The sequence below is a fragment of the Harmonia axyridis genome, chromosome 1, assembly GCF_914767665.1.
Source record: "Harmonia axyridis chromosome 1, icHarAxyr1.1, whole genome shotgun sequence".
Lineage (NCBI taxonomy): Eukaryota > Metazoa > Arthropoda > Insecta > Coleoptera > Coccinellidae > Harmonia > Harmonia axyridis.
In genome coordinates, this window is record NC_059501.1 from 26,182,564 (window position 1) to 26,202,354 (window position 19,791).

The window sequence follows — 19,791 nt, forward strand, 5'->3', positions numbered from 1 at the left end:
CTATAATGTTAGCTTAGAACATAGAATTTGTAGTTTTGTAGTTAATATAAACCAAAACATATTATGTTCAAAATTCTTGTATCCAATGAATTATTCATCGAACAGCAAACGCTCAACATCAATTTTGATTATTACCATTCTTTAATACAATTAACACTTTTTTTCAGTGTACTGAAACCACTCAAAATTGAGATATCGCAATAAATAAAAAGAGAACATCTTCAAAACATATGAAGCAATGTGTAAGTTTGAAGTAATCATATCTCGTTTCAATTAATTTGAAGATTAATTTTTCCTCAACGATTTCGTGCCAACACGAAGTGTTCGTAAACACTTTCGTTTGTCAACAATTCACACCAAAGGGAGTTGTCAATAATTAGTTACTTTTCATTTTTTTTTTGTTCTCCTCTGTATATAACAACAATCAAAGTAGCTGAGGATGACATTCGAGTAGTTATAGTTCTGAGAAATCAAACTACAAATAAAAAAAATGATTTCTGAAATCGGCTGAAGGGTTCAGAAGAAAATGAACTTCGTTGAGATTTTGCCCGTTCCCCTATTTTTTCCGGTGTGTATGTAAATAGTTCCTAAAAAAGTGAAAATATCAGGTTCATTCAAGTAAGATACTCTAGAAATATTTCATTAGTTTGTTGTTCAAACCAGAGATGAATACTCACTTATAGTCAAATGATATCCTATCATAGTCTTGTTCCATTTCTTCCAATTCTATCTTAACTCTATTATGATTATTCTCATTTTTTTCTGGGTAAACATGATGTTTATTGGAATACTCTAACAACTCTTCAAATGGAATGGTTAAGAACGTATACACGCATATAATTTACTGGAGTAAACTGTAATTATGGATCGTTTTGAGATAAAGCGCTTATTAACACAAGTTAAGGTTTTCTATGCTTAGTTCTTTCTTTCGTAAGCTCTGCGAACTAAGCGAGTAAAACATTCAAATAAATTTTTTTAAATGAATATTTCATTTTAATTTTAAGGAGTTTATTGGAAACTAACAACTCCAAATTGAATGGAAGTAATATATAATCATCACCCTACCATCTGCGTCCACTGCGGGACATAAGAATCTCTAATAATAACAAATAAATTAAAAAAAAAATTTCTCCGATTGACAGCAAATATTAATTTTGCAGACATATATCAATCAGCAAATCATTAATTTTCTTGTCAGGCAGCAAAGTAAGGAGTTTCCTACCTTGGCAGCAAAATGTATTTATTCTCACGGGCGTAGCCAGGGGGGGGGGGGCTTTTGGGCGTTCAAACCCCCCCGAAATGTTTAAGATGTCAAAATTTATTGAAACGAAACGTCAAGTTAACAAGAGTATATACACTGTGTCCGTAAAGTATGGAACAAATTCATTTTTAGCTAAACAGACCATTTTAAAAAATAATCCTGAAATTTACCCTATTTTAAAGTAATAATCTAATATACAGGGTGAATTACTTTCGAGTAATGACGTCACCGTCATTTTTTTATATGGAACCACTTTGTCTCAGTAATCTCCGATTACTCTAGGTGAGTTGATTCCAAAAATGTATCACATGTTGATTCCAATTGGTACAGGGTGGACAAAAATACAATAGTTTTGTGTGTGCTCATTAAGTAACGTGTAACATTCTTTATTAGTTAAATGAACAATATTATCAAAAATACTTATTGTCTAGCGACAATTGGTTTGAATGTAACACCCTGTAGTTTGTTACATTTTTAGATCAATAAAAATGAGCTGTTTCCAAACATGTTTGGTACTCGTGATCTAGCAGACAGAAAATGAAAGAAATTATTCCTTATTTTTATACATTTTTATTAATCTAAAAATGTAACCAACTACAGGGTGTTACATTCAAACCAATTGCCGCTAGACAAACTCAGCTAGAGTAGTCGGAAAATTGAAACAAAACGGAGGTGTTCCATTTAAACAAAAATTACGATGACGTCATCACTCGAAAGTATTCACCCTGTATATTAGATTATTATTTTAAAATACGGTAAATTGAAATAAAAAATCGACATTTTTCAGGATTTTTTCTCAAAATGGTCTGTTTAAAAATGAATTTTTTCCATACTTTACGGACACAGTATATTCGTAGTACCTTCAGTAACTTCAGATCGTTCACTTTGAAACTTATTTTTTTTTCAAAATCTCGAAAGTATTTTTTTTAATGGAATTCGTAAAAAGTAATCTGAAATCTGAATCAGATAACCTCTACGTAATGTAGACAATTTGTGCTCAAATGTGCCCCTCAAGGGAAAGTTATGGGGTAGTTGTGATTTCTTTGATCGTATGTTTTTTTGTTTTTGGGTGCTGAATTCGAATCTGAGGCTTAGCACCCAAATTTCGTGACGGAACATTAAAAAAAAAATTCAGAATAAAATTTCTTCTTCTGGCGTTTTCTTCCATCAAGTTTTTTTTTCGATAAACCTGGCTCAAACGATAGTTCAAAATTGGCGTATTTTATCTATCTCTGCTAAAATCCAGTTGATGGGTTAGTTCTGATTTATTCAATTTATTTTCTTTGTTAATGGGGTACAGAATTCGAATCTGAGGTTTGCCACCAAGATTTCATGATAAATCTTTGAAATAATTCAAAAAAGGTAAAAATTTTCATTTTTCGCCGGTTTTTTGCATATAAATTTGAATTTGAGTACTCTCTTGTATACTACGACGGCAAAGGGATCATCAAATTCTTATGCTATCAAGAAGAAGGATGAGTTGGAGAGAGTAGCCAAATCCAACCGTTAAATTTTTTTTATGTATGATAATTCAAAGAATAAAAAATACTTAATTATTCGCTCCTTAAGTTCTTGTATTCAACATAGGATTCTATTGAAGCCTGTGTAGGTTCCAACTCAATCGGTATTTTCAAGATTTGAGTATAATGATCAGTGTCACTGATCATATCATATCATTATATTGATCATATTTTTTTGAAATGTAAAACACCTGAGTTCAAGGAAAAGTGTAGGCCAATAATTGTACACTCACATATCACTGATTCAGTGATATGTGAGTGTACAATTATTGGCCTACACTTTTCCTTGAACTCAGGTGTTTTACATTTCAAAAAAATATGATCAATACACGAAGCAGACTTACCTTGTACTCTAATATCTTTGTTTATCATCGATTCAAAACATTCACTCAATATGTTTAGATCCTCCGATACAATTTCGTCATCCTCAAGTCCGATATTTATGTTCATATCACCGACAATAATATGGTAATCTGATGTTTTTTGTCTTGATTGTTCCAGGTAAAGTTTGAGTTGATCCAGAAATAGTATTACGTTCGTGAAAGGAGGTCTATAAAGAGCTATGATTATTAGTTTCTTTCTGTTACGAGTATTGATTTGAGTTTCTATTGCTTTGCATTTATCAATGTGGATAATGTTCGTTACGTAATTAGAATTTTCCTTTATATATACAACAACACCATCGTTTTTATTGTCATCTCCTCCATTGTAAATAGTCACGTAACCATTTTTACTGAAGAAATTAATATATTGAATCAACCAAGTTTCTGTCAAAATGATATAATCGAATACTGTATCGGTTTCACCTAAATATAAATCGAATTCATCAATATTCTTTGCTATGCTTCTAATATTCTGGTGTACCAAAGAAAAAGTGTTGTTATCGCAAGAATCAACAGGGTAATCCAATATACTGCACATTTGCTCGACCTCGATCGTATTGACTGTCTAGTATTCGCAATCTCTAATGTACTGATCCATAGTGATTATATAATATATTAAATTACAAATGAAGTATAAGATAGTAACCCAGTATAAAACAGCATTATATATAGATAGAACAAAAATTACTAATGGCTTACAATTATGATGATGATAATATATTATTTTTTTTTTTTTATAATAATTCAACAACAATAATAACTGAAATGTTTATTTTATCTATTTCTTTATTAAGTACCTACTTTGATTTTTTTCCAATATGCAATGAAGACGAATCAGAACAAAGTTTCATAATTTTATCCAATTTTATTTGGTTTTTCTTGAGTTCGATTGATACGTTTTCTTTCGAAGCCACCAATGAGGTTCGTAGTTGTTCCCCCGGAGTTTCGGGCTGTAGGAGCAGTTTCTGTGTCGGTGTGGCAGAGGTACTTTTTGTCTTCGGTAAGGCTTCGTCTTCTTCAATTCCTAGTAACTCTTCAATAATAAACTCATTTCCATTTACAACCAACTTTTTTCCGTTCTCTGATAATACGTATGAATATTTCAAATAATTATATTTCAATGCTTTTCCATGGATTGAATCAAATGATTCTTCAGCCTTATAATGTTTTCTGTAGTACTCACGTGAGTATAAAATTTGGTTATTTTTTAAGCAGAGATTCCACTATTTTAGTTCACTTTTACACAGCAATATTGAAGAACATCTGTAAGCGAAGACTTATCTTATTAAATCATAATTATGAAGTGAATACTGTTGTAAGTAATTTTGTTCATGATCAAAACAATTTACTTTTCATAATATTTGAGTTAACTAAGACCACTAATATACTTTCTTTCAGAACAATGAAACTTTTCAAAAATATGTGTCATCAGAGTTGCTGACACCTGTAAGTCAGCTTCTGAGAGTCTCGGAGCTTGCATAGACTGAATGAATTTTAGAGAAAGAGACTCCTCCGCCCCCTGGAAATCAAGATATAAAAAAAGAAAATTTGATGGTAACAAAACCTATTTCAAAGTATCAATTGTTTATTACTATCATTCATTTTTTGTCAAGGGAACCACCATTATCAAGAAGGAGACCACATTTCCAAAATGGTTGTTACGGCGAGTCGACTACATTTCCCTGCGTCACATTTTGGAGCTTCGTGACCCCAGGAATCATTATACTTACCAATTAAATCATTTGTCTTTATTACTTCATAACATTACTGCTGCGCCCAACTGATATTTTGGTATAGTACTTTGAATGTGAAATGAAAAAAAGAAGGAGACTACAATTTCCAAGGCTCTCACTCGAACAGAGTTTGTGGAGAAATATTACACTCCTTGATAAGAGATTGAATCTCTTAAAAACAGGAAGAAAATTAATGAAGGAATTCTTACTACATTAAAGGATAGAGAAGCGAAAGTTATGATCAATACACAGATAATTAAAATAAAAGTGGAGTAGTGAGAACCGTTTTGCAATCACAGAGTCAAATCCAAGGTGTCCCACCCTGAATTTGTCTTTGTGACTTTGGGTGAGGCACAGATGGCACCTGATCAACTTAATTAAAATCAAAATCAATATTTGAAATAGATTGTTTATTTAGGAACATTACTGCTTATGAATTACTTATGAGGAAATTGTTGCTCACAAATTAATTAAAATAAAAATCAATATATTTAAAATAGGTTTATTCAATGATATTACTTCTTATGGATTACTGCTTAAGATTAATTTTGAAGAAATTGTTGTTCATAAATTTATTAAAATGAAAATCAATATTTGAAATAGCTTTATATAGGAATATTACTGCTTATGAATTAATTATGAAGAAATTGTTGTTCAGAAATTAATTTAAAAAAAATCAATATTTAAAATAGGTTTCTTTGAGAATTTTACTAATTAATTCGATAAAATAAATATTGATTATTTCTGTTCTGCAAGCGTTGATATTCACAATCTGATTGTTGAGAGGTACCTCAGTTACATTTGTCCTCACGATTAAATTATTCAATTCTGAATCGTCATAACATCATCAGGCACTAGAGGTAGTTACTCATTTTCCCATGACAATTTTGTTACCAAACACAGTGAACTTGTATAGGTGATATTTTAGTTTTTTTCATTCAAATGAATAGTATTTATATGCTTTTTTTAGGTTTCTTTTATAACTGAATCATACTCGTATGCGAGTATGAGTATGATTATGAATGATTATGAATGAACATGAGTAGTTAAAAATGTTAACACATTCGCGTTTATTGAAGCGAATAACATTCATATCTTTATCGACTCCTCCCTTTTCGTTTATACTTCAAATGAACTTCATCTATATGCCTTTTGATGCTCTGTTTATAAGCTGAAGCATAGTTGCACAGGTGACATTTATGTTCTCGTTTATCCAAATGAACAGCCTTTATATGGTTTTCAAGAACTTTCTTTTCATTAGCAGCATACTCACAAAACACACATTTATGTTCTCGTTTATTCGAATGAACTGCAACTATATGATTTTTGATGTTCCCTTTATAAGCTGTAGCATAGTTGCACAGGTGACATTTATGTTCTCGCTTTTCCAAATGAACAGCCTTCATATGATTTTCAAGTTGTCATTTCTGCTGAGCTACATACTCACAAAATTCACATTTATATTCTCGTTTGTTCAGATGAACTACTTCTATATGCCTTTGGATGTTCTGTCTATAAGCTGAAGCATAATTGCACAGGTGACATCTATGTTCTCGTTTATCCAAATGAACAGCCTTTATATGATTTTCAAGGTTTCCCTTCTGATTAGCTACATACTCACAAAACCCACATTTATGTTCTTGTTCATTCAAATGAACTGCACCTATATGCTTTTTGATGTTCTGTTTATAAGCTGAAGCATAGTTGCACAGGTGACATTTATGTTCTCGTTTATCCAAATGAACAGCCTTTATATGGTTTTCAAGATGTTTCTTTTCGTTAGCAGCATACTCACAAAACACACATTTATGTTCTCGTTTATTCGAATGAACTGCAACTATATGCTTTTTGATGCTATGTTTATAAGCTGAAGCATAGTTGCAGAGGTGACATTTATGTTCTCGTTTATCCAAATGAACAGCCTTTATATGGTTTTCAAGTTGTTTCTTTTCGTTAGCAGCATACTCACAAAACACACATTTATGTTCTCGTTTATTCGAATGAACTGCAACGATATGCTTTTTGATGCTATGTTTATAAGCTGAAGCATAGTTGCAGAGGTGACATTTATGTTCTCGTTTATCCAAATGAACAGCCTTTATATGATTTTCAAGGTTTCCCTTCTGATTAGCTACATACTCACAAAACCCACATTTATGTTCTTGTTCATTCAAATGAACTGCACCTATATGCTTTTTGATGTTCTGTTTATAAGCTGAAGCATAGTTGCACAGGTGACATTTATGTTCTCGTTTATCCAAATGAACAGCCTTTATATGGTTTTCAAGATGTTTCTTTTCGTTAGCAGCATACTCACAAAACACACATTTATGTTCTCGTTCATTCGAATGAACTGCAACTATATGCTTTTTGATGCTATGTTTATAAGCTGAAGCATAGTTGCAGAGGTGACATTTATGTTCTCGTTTATCCAAATGAACAGCCTTTATATGGTTTTCAAGAACTTTTCTTTTTTTTAGCAGCATACTCACAAAACACACATTTATGTTCTCGTTTATTCGAATGAACTGCAACTATATGCTTTTCGATATTCTGTTTATAAGCTGAAGCATAGTTGCGCAGGTGACATTTATGTTCTCGTTTATCCAAATGAACAGCCTTTATATGGTTTTCAAGTCCCTGCTTATGTTTAGCAGAATACTCACAAAACTTACAATTATGTTCTCGCTTATTCAAATGAACAGCATCAAAATGCCGTTTTAGATTTGTCTTGTCATTTGTTGTATACTCACATACTAGACATTCTTGTTCATGTTTATTCGAAGGAGCAGCATCCATATGATTCCTAGTTTTATATTTATTAGATGAGTCATGTTTACTACCCAATGGCTTAATTTCACAAGTAATTTTCTCATTGAAACTACAATCTCTCTTCATTTCAGTTTCATATCCAATCGACGATCTTATTCCATTCTCATCAATGTACTGGTCAACAATATCTATATCTTCCGTCTTAACGTCTTCGGTCTTTATATCTTCAGTATACTGCCCGTCAATTGTATGCTGGACACTAGAATCAAAGAAGTTTATAGGAAATTTTTAGGATATTAAAAGAGAACACAATTTCAAAATTTTTTGGAATTTGAAGACAGTTTCATGTAACCTGCAAACTTTTACATTTTATGTTTGGATAACATAGCTTCTGAAGAGACCCAAATATTTTAAAAGGATTATTTTTGCCATCTTTCCATTCGATAAAATTGTATGAATATCGTACCAGATTAATTTGTATCGTCCGAAGCAATGTTTTTTTTTTATTCGTATCTCATTTTCCCTTGAACCCTTTGGCCGATTTCAGCAATTAATTTCTTGAATTGTAGCTTCATTCCTCTAGACAGTGGCGTACCCCGACATGAGCCTTGGGGGAGGGGGGCGGATAAAGAAAAAAAATCGTTTCCGATATGCTTTGAATTTGTATATACTTTCTGAGATTGATTTTCAATGAGAGAAGTTCGGAGCTTTTACTTTGAAATCTCATTATTTTTTATCAGCTTGCTTATTTTCATCAATAATTTGGAATTTTTGGCTCGTAAATAAATAATGATCATGCCGAAGACAGTCAGATCAGATCAAGCCTTTTAATATAGCAGCTGGATGAAGAATTCGTTGATTAAATTTTCACACGAATAATTTATGGAGCGTTGTGACTTGTTGTTTCGTCTTGATGGGGATAACATTGAAATTGTTGTATGTATTTTGTACTATATTTAAGCACATTGTAATTGTGGTTTGAATCTCAAATAAATTGAATTGAATTGAATTGAAAATTTACAAATTTACACATTACAATGGATATATCCTCCTTTGCGTAGGCCACTGCTTCAGGTACATAAACGATTTAGATGCCATCTTCATTTAATCCGTTTTTGTTAAATGCAGGGGTGAACAAAAAAAGTAAATACAAGCTTTTATTCGAAGCAATAAACAAATAAATAAAATAAAATAAATAAAACAAAGGTCGGACGATGTCGGCACCGTTTGGCTAAAGATAGGGAAAATTGGAAAATTCAGGGGGAGGCCTATGTCCAGGAGTGGATGCAGACAGGCTGTTGAAAAAGATTCGAAGTAAACTCAAATGTTGGCCCATCTTTTCTGAACATTTTCTCTTTTTATTTTTTATTGCGATATATTAAATATGAGAGAACGCTTCATATGGTACCTTTGTTGAACAAGAAATTCATGTTTTGAATGGCAAAGCTCTTCAAGTTCATCATTTTGAAACTGTTTTGAGGTCTAATATTAATGATTTAAAAAAAAAACCTATGAACTGGGATATTAATACAATGAAAAGTCATTCATCATATTGATGAATTGTTCTCATTGAATCAAGCAACAATTTCCGTTTTACCAATGAAATGTTGATTATTACAATGTTATGTTCATTATTCGATCCGTTGTACTTGTTGTAACTTGCTTCAGTAACCCCCTAATTTTTTTGTACCTATAATCGATAGAAATAATGAAAAATATAGTTTCTAATTTGGAAATCTTGAGTTTTGATGAATTTGATTTGTCCAAGTTCATGATCATCTTATAAACAACTTACAGTCCATTCAGGAATTATTGACATCGAAGAAGGCCTTGAACGTCTAATCGCGGCTTTATTTCTGGTTACGAAAATATCACTAAATATTGCTATGGTTCATCATAGAAATAACCAGTTTAAATTATTTTCATCATATTTGTATCCGAAAGATCCCGAATTTTCGAAATTACGATTATTACGATGGGACGCATACAGTCATGATTTCATAAATTGAAGTTCAGATTATATAACGTAAAAATATAGTGAAATGCTATCTCATTTCTTAGAAATCCAATGAAGAGATATCTATTCATTTAAGAGTCGCCCATGAAAGATCCCATTGAAGATCATTAGAATATGCATATTTCATTTTCACCAAAGGCTCTTCAAAAATTGTTGCATTACTGATGGACACTGAATACCAACCTGCTTGCAAAATTCTTATCAAATAACTCTTATGGATCATGTTAACAGTGGTGTCTAAACTGGTGAAGAAAACAGAAAAAACTGGTTGATAAATTTAAATAGTGTAGCTTAGTGAATGGAAGAGCCATATCATAATAAGACAGAAATAAAATTCAAAGAATCCATTTAGTATACGAAAAATTTTGATATTCCAGTTGTACTGTAACTTTCAAAATTGGAACCAATTTATCAGACAATGTGTAAATTACTTTCTAAAGTCACTATTCTTTGAAACTGTTCATGACATGAATGATTGATTAAATTTGTATGAAAAATATAGGTACTATTTATTCTCAAGTTTTCTGTTTTTTATTGAAATGCTTTTATACTAGTTACTATTAAATTACATAAAGTATTTTGCCCATAACAGCTTTAACTCACTCACTAAAAGCATTCTTGCATGAAATTATTTTTAATTTGTGAATTTTAAAATTTTATTGCATTCTATTATTATCTTCAAGTGGGTAAGAGGTGAAGAAATTCTTGAAGTTACTCTTCTAAATATATTTTTCGATAAAATACTCAGTAAAAATTCTATAAAGCCATTGAAATTTATTAGATTTTTGGATTACTCATTGAAGAACAAAAAACAAATATAACAATACTTAATTTCAATATAGAATATAAATAAACTATAGATGCAATGCAATAAACTTTGTTTAGCAACCCAATTATAAAATAATTCTTCCTTCATAGATTTATATAATCCTCATGATCACCACTGTCAAAACAAAACATCCAGGTAAAAATCCAAATATCCAGCATTCAAAATAGTGCTCCTTCTACTTTTACCCTTGAATATATTTGAAAAACTTTTTGTTTTCTTTCTAGAGTCCACTGTTCAATAATGCTGCCATTTTCAAATAACCAAGTTTCCTCCAGATGAATGAATTTCACATTTTGTTGCAAATATTCTTTGTATTCACCATAAAATCGTACTCAACTTATTATATTTTTTTGTTCATCAATAAGAATTTTCCTTTTATTAACTGTTTTGAACTTGTAACGAATTAATTATATGTAATGTTGTGTTCGATGGATTAAAATCTAGATGCTTTTTGGTCAAATTTTATCCAGACTGATATATTGGTTGCTTTTGGTAACAATCAAATCATTTAATGATTCTTTTAAGGTGAAATCGTATCGCACAGGTTTTCTTCCGCTAATAATACAGGCCGTACTGACTTGCTTTCTTCTTTTTTCAAACAGTATTGCGAGAAATACTCAAATAAACTAATCAATGTGTGTTTGAAATTGATACAACTTTTCAATTTCAAAATTTCTTGGATCAAAACCAATAACACAAACAAACTGAAATCTGACATCCTGTCAATGACATTTCCAATGCCAACCCGAAATCTGCAATTCAAAATGTTACTGAATGAGCCAATAGCAACTTTATTCCGATTTTCCAAAGCCACCCGGGATTTCAATAATTCCTGAATGGACTGTATACATTTTTGTCCAAACCGCAAGCAGTCTTATAATACTATGTACTTGCAGAATTGAAAAAGAAAAATATTTTTGCGAAAAAAGCTTTTGTAGAGGACTGAAAATATTTTAGGAAGAAAGATCATTGTCAAACGCCAATATACAAACTTTCAGCTCAAAATAGTGAAAATTATGATCAGCTTTCCATAAACGTCTAATAGAGGCCATCCCGGTGAATCAGCCTGTATAACAACAAACAAGTAGCTAAGGATTTCAAACAAGTATGTTCCTGGGGAATCAAATAATTGCTAAAAATCGACCGAAGGGTTCAAGAGAAAATGAACTGCTAACTTCGTTGATCTTTTTTTTCGTTTTTCCGTTTTTTCCGTTCTCCTAATTTTGCCAATGTTGTATCATAGTATGAAGAACTATACTATGGTTATACATATATAACACAAAAAAAAGAAAAATGCGGGTTCATTCGAATACCTTACTCATGAAATATTTTAAAGGTTTTTTGTAAAAAACAGATATAAATACTCACTCATAGTCAAATGATATCCTATCATCATCTTGTCCCATTTCTTCTAATTCAGTCTTAACTCTTCTGTTGTGAATACTCATATATTATTCTTGGTACACATGGAGAATAGACCCTCGAATCTGTCACATGAAATTGGCAGCTACGTTGCCAAATCGAAAAATTAATCAGGTATTTGAAGTATTCATAGAAAATAGAAATATTTCACCAGTTCCCGCTACCGGTCTCGACAGTTATAATATCAGGTTACCTATATCTTTGAATATTTATTCTGATTCTAAATACGACAGTTACTGCTGCAACTAAATTCATCCTTGAAGCCAAGATGTTTATAGAAATACTCTGACAAAACTCTTCAAATTGAATGGTTATAAGAACGTATAGGTAAAAGTACAAACTATAAAAAATGATACATATATAATTTTCTGATGTATGGAACGTTTTTAAAGTGGAATTTAGCGCTTGATAGCGCAAGTGAAGGTTTTCTTTATTCAGTTCTTCTTCGTAAGCTCTGTGAACTGAGTGATTGAAATATTCAAATGAATTTTCTGAAATGAATTTTTCTCTTTAAGTAGTTTATTTGAAGACTGTAATGAAAGACTACTCATTATCATCATTAGGAATTGGGCTGGTGTGAATTATTTTTCCTGTAAAGTTGAAAGAAATTTTGATAAGTTCAATATGGCCATCAGACCTAGCCTATGGTGGATGAGGCAGTGAAAAAAGACTACTTAATTACAGTCAAGGCAAAAATCTTATAGGTGTATCCACCTTCAGTTCTTCCATATGTTTAATGTAAAGTACATACAAATTTGCTAAGTTTCAGATATCGCTAACATATCACTGCGGTTGTAGTAGGAGTTCCCAATAAAATACCTCTATATCATCAAAAAGCTTTCTTCAATCTGCCAAGACAGTTGCCAATTTGACGTAGAAAATTGGACGTCAATCGAGGGTCTCAAAGTGTTGTGCCTATTCTATATGTTTTCTTTCTTCTGACACTGAAGAAATATTATTAGAAGTCAGTTCATCAATTGATAATTATGTAGATAAGGACAAAACGCTCTAAGGTTAAATTTTCCAGATTTACTAATTTTGGGGTGTGAAATGCGAATTCGTACACAACAAATTTTGTCGCATATTGTTTGTCAAAAAAAAAAAAATAAATAATTTTTCGCCAAGGTCACTCCATTTATTTCACTTATACGCCGTTGATTTTTGTTTTATTATGGATATTCGACCAAAATTCACTATCATTGATATTTCACGCATTTTCCAACATCAATATACCTATACGATAAACCTTTAGAATTAATATTTATTTTGTTTTGAAGTGTCAATTGTCGGTCGTGATGAATTCACATACTAACAACGCGAACGACTCAAATCGAAAACTATGTGCGCTTTGTTGCCGGTTCCAGCAGATTTCAGATGGTCCAAGAATATAATAATAATAACAACCTTTTTTATCAGGTGAAAGTTTAGCTATAGCTACTTTTACACTTTCACCTAATATTCAATAAGAATAATATATTCAACTATACGACAGATTGCCAAAAATATATATTTAATTTCAACACCGCATTTTTCTAGGGAAATCATTGGTCCAAAATGTAACAACTCATGCACATTTTATGAGGATCTTATGGATATATCCACTTTCTCCCTATAATTCTACCTGATTGTATTATTTTTTCTCAAATTTTGCATCATTTCTGCGATTTTTCCAGGTCTCCCTTAGGGTTCAGTTCGGAATTATCACCCACTATTATAAAACAAACTCCCTTGCAAAAAATAACCTAATTTAGGTACTTCTATCTTATTACTCTATCGCATTCAAAATGCAAAGAACTGACATTTACCCCGACAGACTTCTTACTCTTAAAAAAATTGTTATTTTTTTTTACTAGACAGCAACAAGGGCGTAGATCTTTTGTTTTTTTCGGGGAAGGGGATGTTAATGAGAAAAAAATTTTTTGACGATAACGTTTACTCATATATGTAATGTGAGAAAGAGAGGTTTGATAACGAAGTTTGAACCAAATATTACTCGAAATATTTTTTTATTACCAATTCGATTGTTTTCACCTTATATTGGCCATTAGGTGTTCCTAAATTGAAGTTACGAAGGAAAATAAGAGGTTCCTCAGATAATTCTGAGAATAAAAAGCCCCAATAAGCATGAGCTCGCAAACGCTTTATTTTCGAGATACAGGGTGTTACTTGTAGTCTTACTTTTTGGTAATGCTCATTTCACTTCATGAAATCATTTTTAATCTTCGCCACATAGTGGGTAAATAAGTACCAAAACTCATAATTAATTTATTCATCACAGCTTATAAACTGGATCTTTGTAATGACTTGGATTTTCCTGAGGATTACTGGAGAATAGTTCGATATTATTTTTTCTCGAAATCGGTAGCATAGACGTCAAAACTACAAGAAATCGAAAAGTATAGTTCTGGACGAAAGAGAATCCCGAGCCCCGAGTTTGAATTGCCAATAATTTGGAGTCATAGCATAATCATTTTACCGAAAGATGTAAGAACTCATACGAAATGAATGAAATAGCAAAATATGTAAATTTCAAATTTTTTGCATGTTTTAGCGGTTTTCGTAAATTGTTCACCTTTTCTTCTTTAGCTCTTTTTGGGGGTTAAAACTCTGCATATTGAAGAAAATTCATCACTTCTGGCAACACTGGTTTGTCTGCTCACAAAACCTATGAAAACTATCTTAATGGCATCTTTGAACATACGATGGAACCTAATTAGCAGGTTGTTTGAATTGAACTACATCCGATCAGAGATTATTTAGAGAATAGGTACTTAACACAGAATACTAAGTACTGATATGGTTTCGATCAATCTGAAATGTATCTTTTTATGATAATTATCTATTATATCTTTTGAATATTGCTTATGTATTCATTTGAAAAAATAACAGTTAATTAATTCTGTTCAGCATATTTTATGGCTCCTTATCCCTCTCAAAAAGTGACTGTTCAAAATTAAGAAATGATTAAAAATTGTTATTCACAACTTCTTTAAAATAAAAATCATCTATTTTATTATTTGAAAATGTTACTATTAATTCAATATGTTCTGCAAGCGTTGATATTCACAGTCTGATTGTTGAGAGGTAGGTACATCAGGTACATTTGCCGTCACAATCAAATTATTCAATTCTGAATCGTCAATATTATCAGGTACTAGAGGTAGTTCCTCATTTCTTACAAAAAAATTCTGTTACAATTTGCAATAAACTTACATAGGTGATATTTATTTTTTTTTCATTCGAATGAATAATATATATATATATATGCTTTTGGAGGCTTTCCTCCTTAACTGAAGCATACTCGTATGCTTTAGTTGAAAAAATGACTCCTATATTCTCATCAATATGCCTTTGGATGTTCGTTTTATGGGCTGAAGTAGAGTTGCACAGGTGACATCTATGGTCACGTTTATCGAAATAAACAGCCTTTATATGAATTTCAAGTCCTCCCTCCTGTTTATGTTCATACATACTAGACATTCAAGTTCTTGTTTATTCAAAGAAACAGCATCCATATAGTTCGTTATTTGATCTTTATGATATGACGCATGTTCACTACTCAATGGCTTAATTTCAAAAGTAATTCTCTCATTGAAACTATAATCTCTCTTCATTTCTGTTTTATATCCAATAGATGATCTTATTTCATTCTCATCAATGTACTTTTCAACAATATCTATATCTTCAGCCTTCAAAGCATCAGTATGCTGCCGTCAATTGTATACTGAACACCGAGCTGAACACTAGAATCAAATAAATTATTGTTAAGAGGAACAATGAAAATTTAGGATGTTAGGAGAGAACACAATTTCAACATTTTTGGACTTGAAAGAATGTTTCATATAATCTGTTACCTGCAAATTTGCTATTCAATAAGAGACTTATTTATAATGGCAATCAGAAAATTTTGAAATCCGGAAAAAGTAATCCTATTATTGAAGTTATATTATTCTCTTATAATTATTTTCAGACGTTAAAAACCATTATTTTCACTTTTATGTTTGGGAAACTTAGCATCTGAAGTGACCCAAATATTTCACAAGGATTATTTGTACCATCTTCCCATTCATTGAAAATAATATAAATATCGTACCAGTTTGATTTTGAACCATTATTGATTTGAAATTAATTTTGACCCACTGCTTATTGTTCGAAGAAATCATTATGTTTGTTTTTGATTTGCGAGTAATCTCTGAATTTTTGGATATTTTTAGAGTGGAAAAACATTGTGGAATAAAAAATAATCAATCACCATTCAAAAATAATACAGGATCTTCAAAAAATATATATACACACAGGTAAATTTAGGGAAACCGACAATATTTCAAGAAAGTTTATTGTTCATTTTCCCTTGAATACTTTGGCCGATTTCAGCAATTATTTTTTAGGTTTGTAGCTTGATCCCTCGAAAACATAACGGTTCAGAAGCCATTCTTCTTTGTGATTTCTCGAATTTGAGAAAGAATTCAGCACTTCATATAGTACTACTTTTCGAGAATAAATGGTTTGAATCGCAAAACTCTTCAAGTAAATTTAAATTGAAACACCGGAAAATGTACGTAAATTCCATGAAAAAGTTAATTGTATTGATTCATTACTATAATATTAGGTTATTCGATCAGTTGTACTTCGTAACAATAACATAGAATTTGTCTAAAGTAGTTGATATAAACCGAAACATATTATGCTCAAAATTCTTCTATCCAATGAATATTTCATCGAACAGCAAACGCTCAACATCAATATTGATAATTACCATTCCTTAATACAATAAACACTTTTTTTCCTACTGAAACCACTCGAAATTGAGATATCGCAATAAATAAAAAGAGAATATCTTCAAAAAATATAAGGCAATGTGTGAGTTTAAAGTAATCATATCTCATTTGAATCAATTTGAAGATTAAATATGTAAAGAGTAGTTTTTCCTCCTCGATTTCGTGCCAACACGAAACACTTTCGTTTGTCAACAGTTCACACTTCACACCAAAGGGAGTTGTCAATAATTTATTACTTTTCATTTTTTTTTTGTTCTCCTCTGTATATAACAACAATCAAAGAAGCTGAGGACGACATTCAAGTAGTTATATTTCTGAGAAATCAAACTACAACTAAAGAAAGCATTGCTAAAATCAGCTAAAGGGTTCAAGAGAAAATGAACTCGTTGAGATTTTGCCCGTTCCCCTAATTTTGCCGATTTATATGTGAATTGTTCCTAAAAAAAGAAAAATATCAGATTCATTCAAGTAAGTTACTCTAGAAATATTTCATTAGCTTGTTGTTCAATAAAATAATAATAATAATACTCACTCATATGATGTCCTATCATCATCTTGTTCCATTTCTTCTAATCCAATCTTAACTCTGTTGTGATTATTCTTATTTTTTCTGGGTAAACACGAAGAATATTCATATGACGTTGAGACACTCGAATCTGCTACGTCAAATTGGCAGCTACGTTGCCAAATCGGAAAATTAATCAGATATTTGAAGTATTTCATGGAAAATGGAAATTTTTTACCATTTCCATTTTCCATTTATATTTTCAAAGAGTTATTTTGATTCTGAGTACGACTGATACTGCTACAACAAAATTCATCCTAAAAGCAGTTCTTCAAGTGAAATGGTTAAGAACTTATACACGCATATAATTTACTGAAGTAAAATGTAATTATGGATCTTTTTGTGAATAGGAGGAAGCGCTTTTCAACACAAGTTAATGTTTTCTTTGTTTAGTTCTTTCCTTCGTAAGCTCTGCGAACTAAGCGAGTAAAATATTCAAATAAATTTTCTGAAATAAATGTTTCATTTTCTCTTTAAGAAGTTCATTGAAAACTAACAACTCCGCATTGAATGGGAGAAATATATAATCATCAACCTACCATCCGCGTCCACTGCAGGACATAAGACTCCCTAAAAATAAGGAATAAATTTAAAAAAATTCTCTCCGATTGACAGTTATTACTCAAGGTATTATATCTATTCTAAATGTTCAGCAAAATGAAAAGTCGGACCAAATATAATCCTGTTATGACTCTGTCTGCACGAGAGGTGGCGTTATGGGCGTCTACTAGCCACTCTACTACGGCCCCGGCAGGTTTATGAGCGTCACCGCGTTACAGCCGAGTCACCCCTACACGATGGTGTAGGAGGGTGTCTTAGGCAAAGATCGCTGGATTGCCTAACTGAAGAGTCCAAAAGTGATCTCGGGATGAAACACGCATAATCCTTAGGGTGAGGGAGCACCTACGTGATTTTGGCTCGAGAATTTCTCACCAAAATCACACCTGAAAAAACGGAGTTCGAGAAAAATTACAGCAGAGGTAAATGCCTCGAAAAGCTTATGCATATTGCGGTCCAAAGAAATGTTAATGAGATTATAAAATTGAAAGAGGGAGGGGGGAAAATTTGCGGCCAAATAAAGAAGAAAAATTCAAAAACCAGGTTCTGACTGGGCACTGATATCAAAAAACTATGAATGCAATGACATTTTCTTATCTTTGATGAACAATAAGGCCTCCAATGTGAGGTAGGAGGAGATATGGAACACCAGGAAGAAAATTTTATATTATTAGTATGAAGTGAATACTGTTGTAAGTGATTTTGCTCATGATCAAAACAATGCACTTTTCTTAAAATTTGGGTTATCTAAGACCACTTATATATTTTCTTTCAGAACAATGAAACTTTTCAAAAATATGATGGTACAGTAAATCCAAAGACACTTGGAGGAAGCTGAGTATTTCGATTTTACAAGGGTTGTCCAAGTCTCCAGAAATCCTTTTGGGTCCGGTATATTTATTGCCTAAAAATACTTTCAAATAAACCCCGGTATCTAGCAGATCGCGGTATCCACTTCAAAGAGACATCTGGCCAAGCGTTTTTATGGACTAGTTCAAGTGACTTTTGATATACTATAACAAAACCTATTTCGAAGTATCAATTGTTTATCAATATCATTCATTTTTTCAAGGGTACCACCATTATCAAGAAGGAGACCACATTTCCAAAATGGTTGTTACGGCGAGTCGACTACATTTCCTTGCGTCACATTTTGGAGCTTCGTGACCCCAGGAATCATTACACTCATCGATTAAATCATTTGTTGTATATTATTTGTCTTTGTGACTTTGAAACTGGGCACAGATGGCAACTGATCAACTTAATTAAATTAAAAACAATATTTGAAATAGATCGTTTATTTAAGAACATTACTGCTTATGAATTAATTACGAAGAAATTGTTGTTCACAACTCAATTAAAATAAAAATAAATATTTAAACTAGGTCGTTAATTTAAGAATATTACTGCTTATGAATTAATTTGATAAAATAACCATTAATTAATTATGTTCTGCATGCGTTGATACTCACACTCTGATTGTTAAGAGGTACATCAGGTACATTTTTCGTCACGATCAAATTATTCAATTCTGAATCGTCAATATCATCAGGTACTAGAGGTAGTTCCTCATTTTCCACATGACAATTTTGTTACCAACCTCAGTAAAGTTACATAGGTGATATTTAATTTTTTTTCATTCGAATGAATAATATTTATATGTTTTCGGAGGCTCTTATTTTTAACTGGAGCATACTCGTATGCGAGTATGAGTGTGGTTATGGGTATGAGTAGTTAAATATGTTAACACATATGTTCTCTTTTATTGAAGTGAATAACATTCATATCCTTATCGACTCCTCCCTTTTGTTCAGTTGCTTACTTCAAATGAACTGCATCTATATGCCTTTTCATGTTATGTTTATAAACTGAAGCAAATTTGCACAGGTGACATCTATGTTCCAGTTTATCCAAATGATCAGCCTTCATTTGTTTTTCAAGTACTTCCTTATG

The 19,791-nt window shown here is 31.5% G+C and overlaps 1 protein-coding gene and 1 long non-coding RNA gene across 2 annotated transcripts; one reads left to right on the top strand and one right to left on the bottom strand.

The window, feature by feature from the left end:
* The first annotated feature begins 4,275 nt into the window (after window positions 1-4,275).
* LOC123671027 lies at window positions 4,276-4,883 on the top strand. Its single transcript, XR_006746039.1, has 4 exons — window positions 4,276-4,347; window positions 4,412-4,479; window positions 4,563-4,718; window positions 4,778-4,883. It is a non-coding gene; the product is annotated as an uncharacterized LOC123671027 (long non-coding RNA).
* A 2,064-nt stretch (window positions 4,884-6,947) lies between these two features.
* LOC123671023 (RE1-silencing transcription factor B-like) lies at window positions 6,948-12,321 on the bottom strand. The gene is made up of 2 exons (XM_045604668.1): window positions 11,884-12,321; window positions 6,948-7,928 (listed from the first exon to the last, which is right to left on the bottom strand). The coding sequence occupies exons 1-2, from the start codon at window positions 11,961-11,963 to the stop codon at window positions 7,355-7,357; spliced, it is 654 nt and encodes a 217-aa protein (XP_045460624.1). The 5' UTR covers window positions 11,964-12,321; the 3' UTR covers window positions 6,948-7,354.
* Between the last annotated feature and the right edge of the window lie 7,470 nt (window positions 12,322-19,791).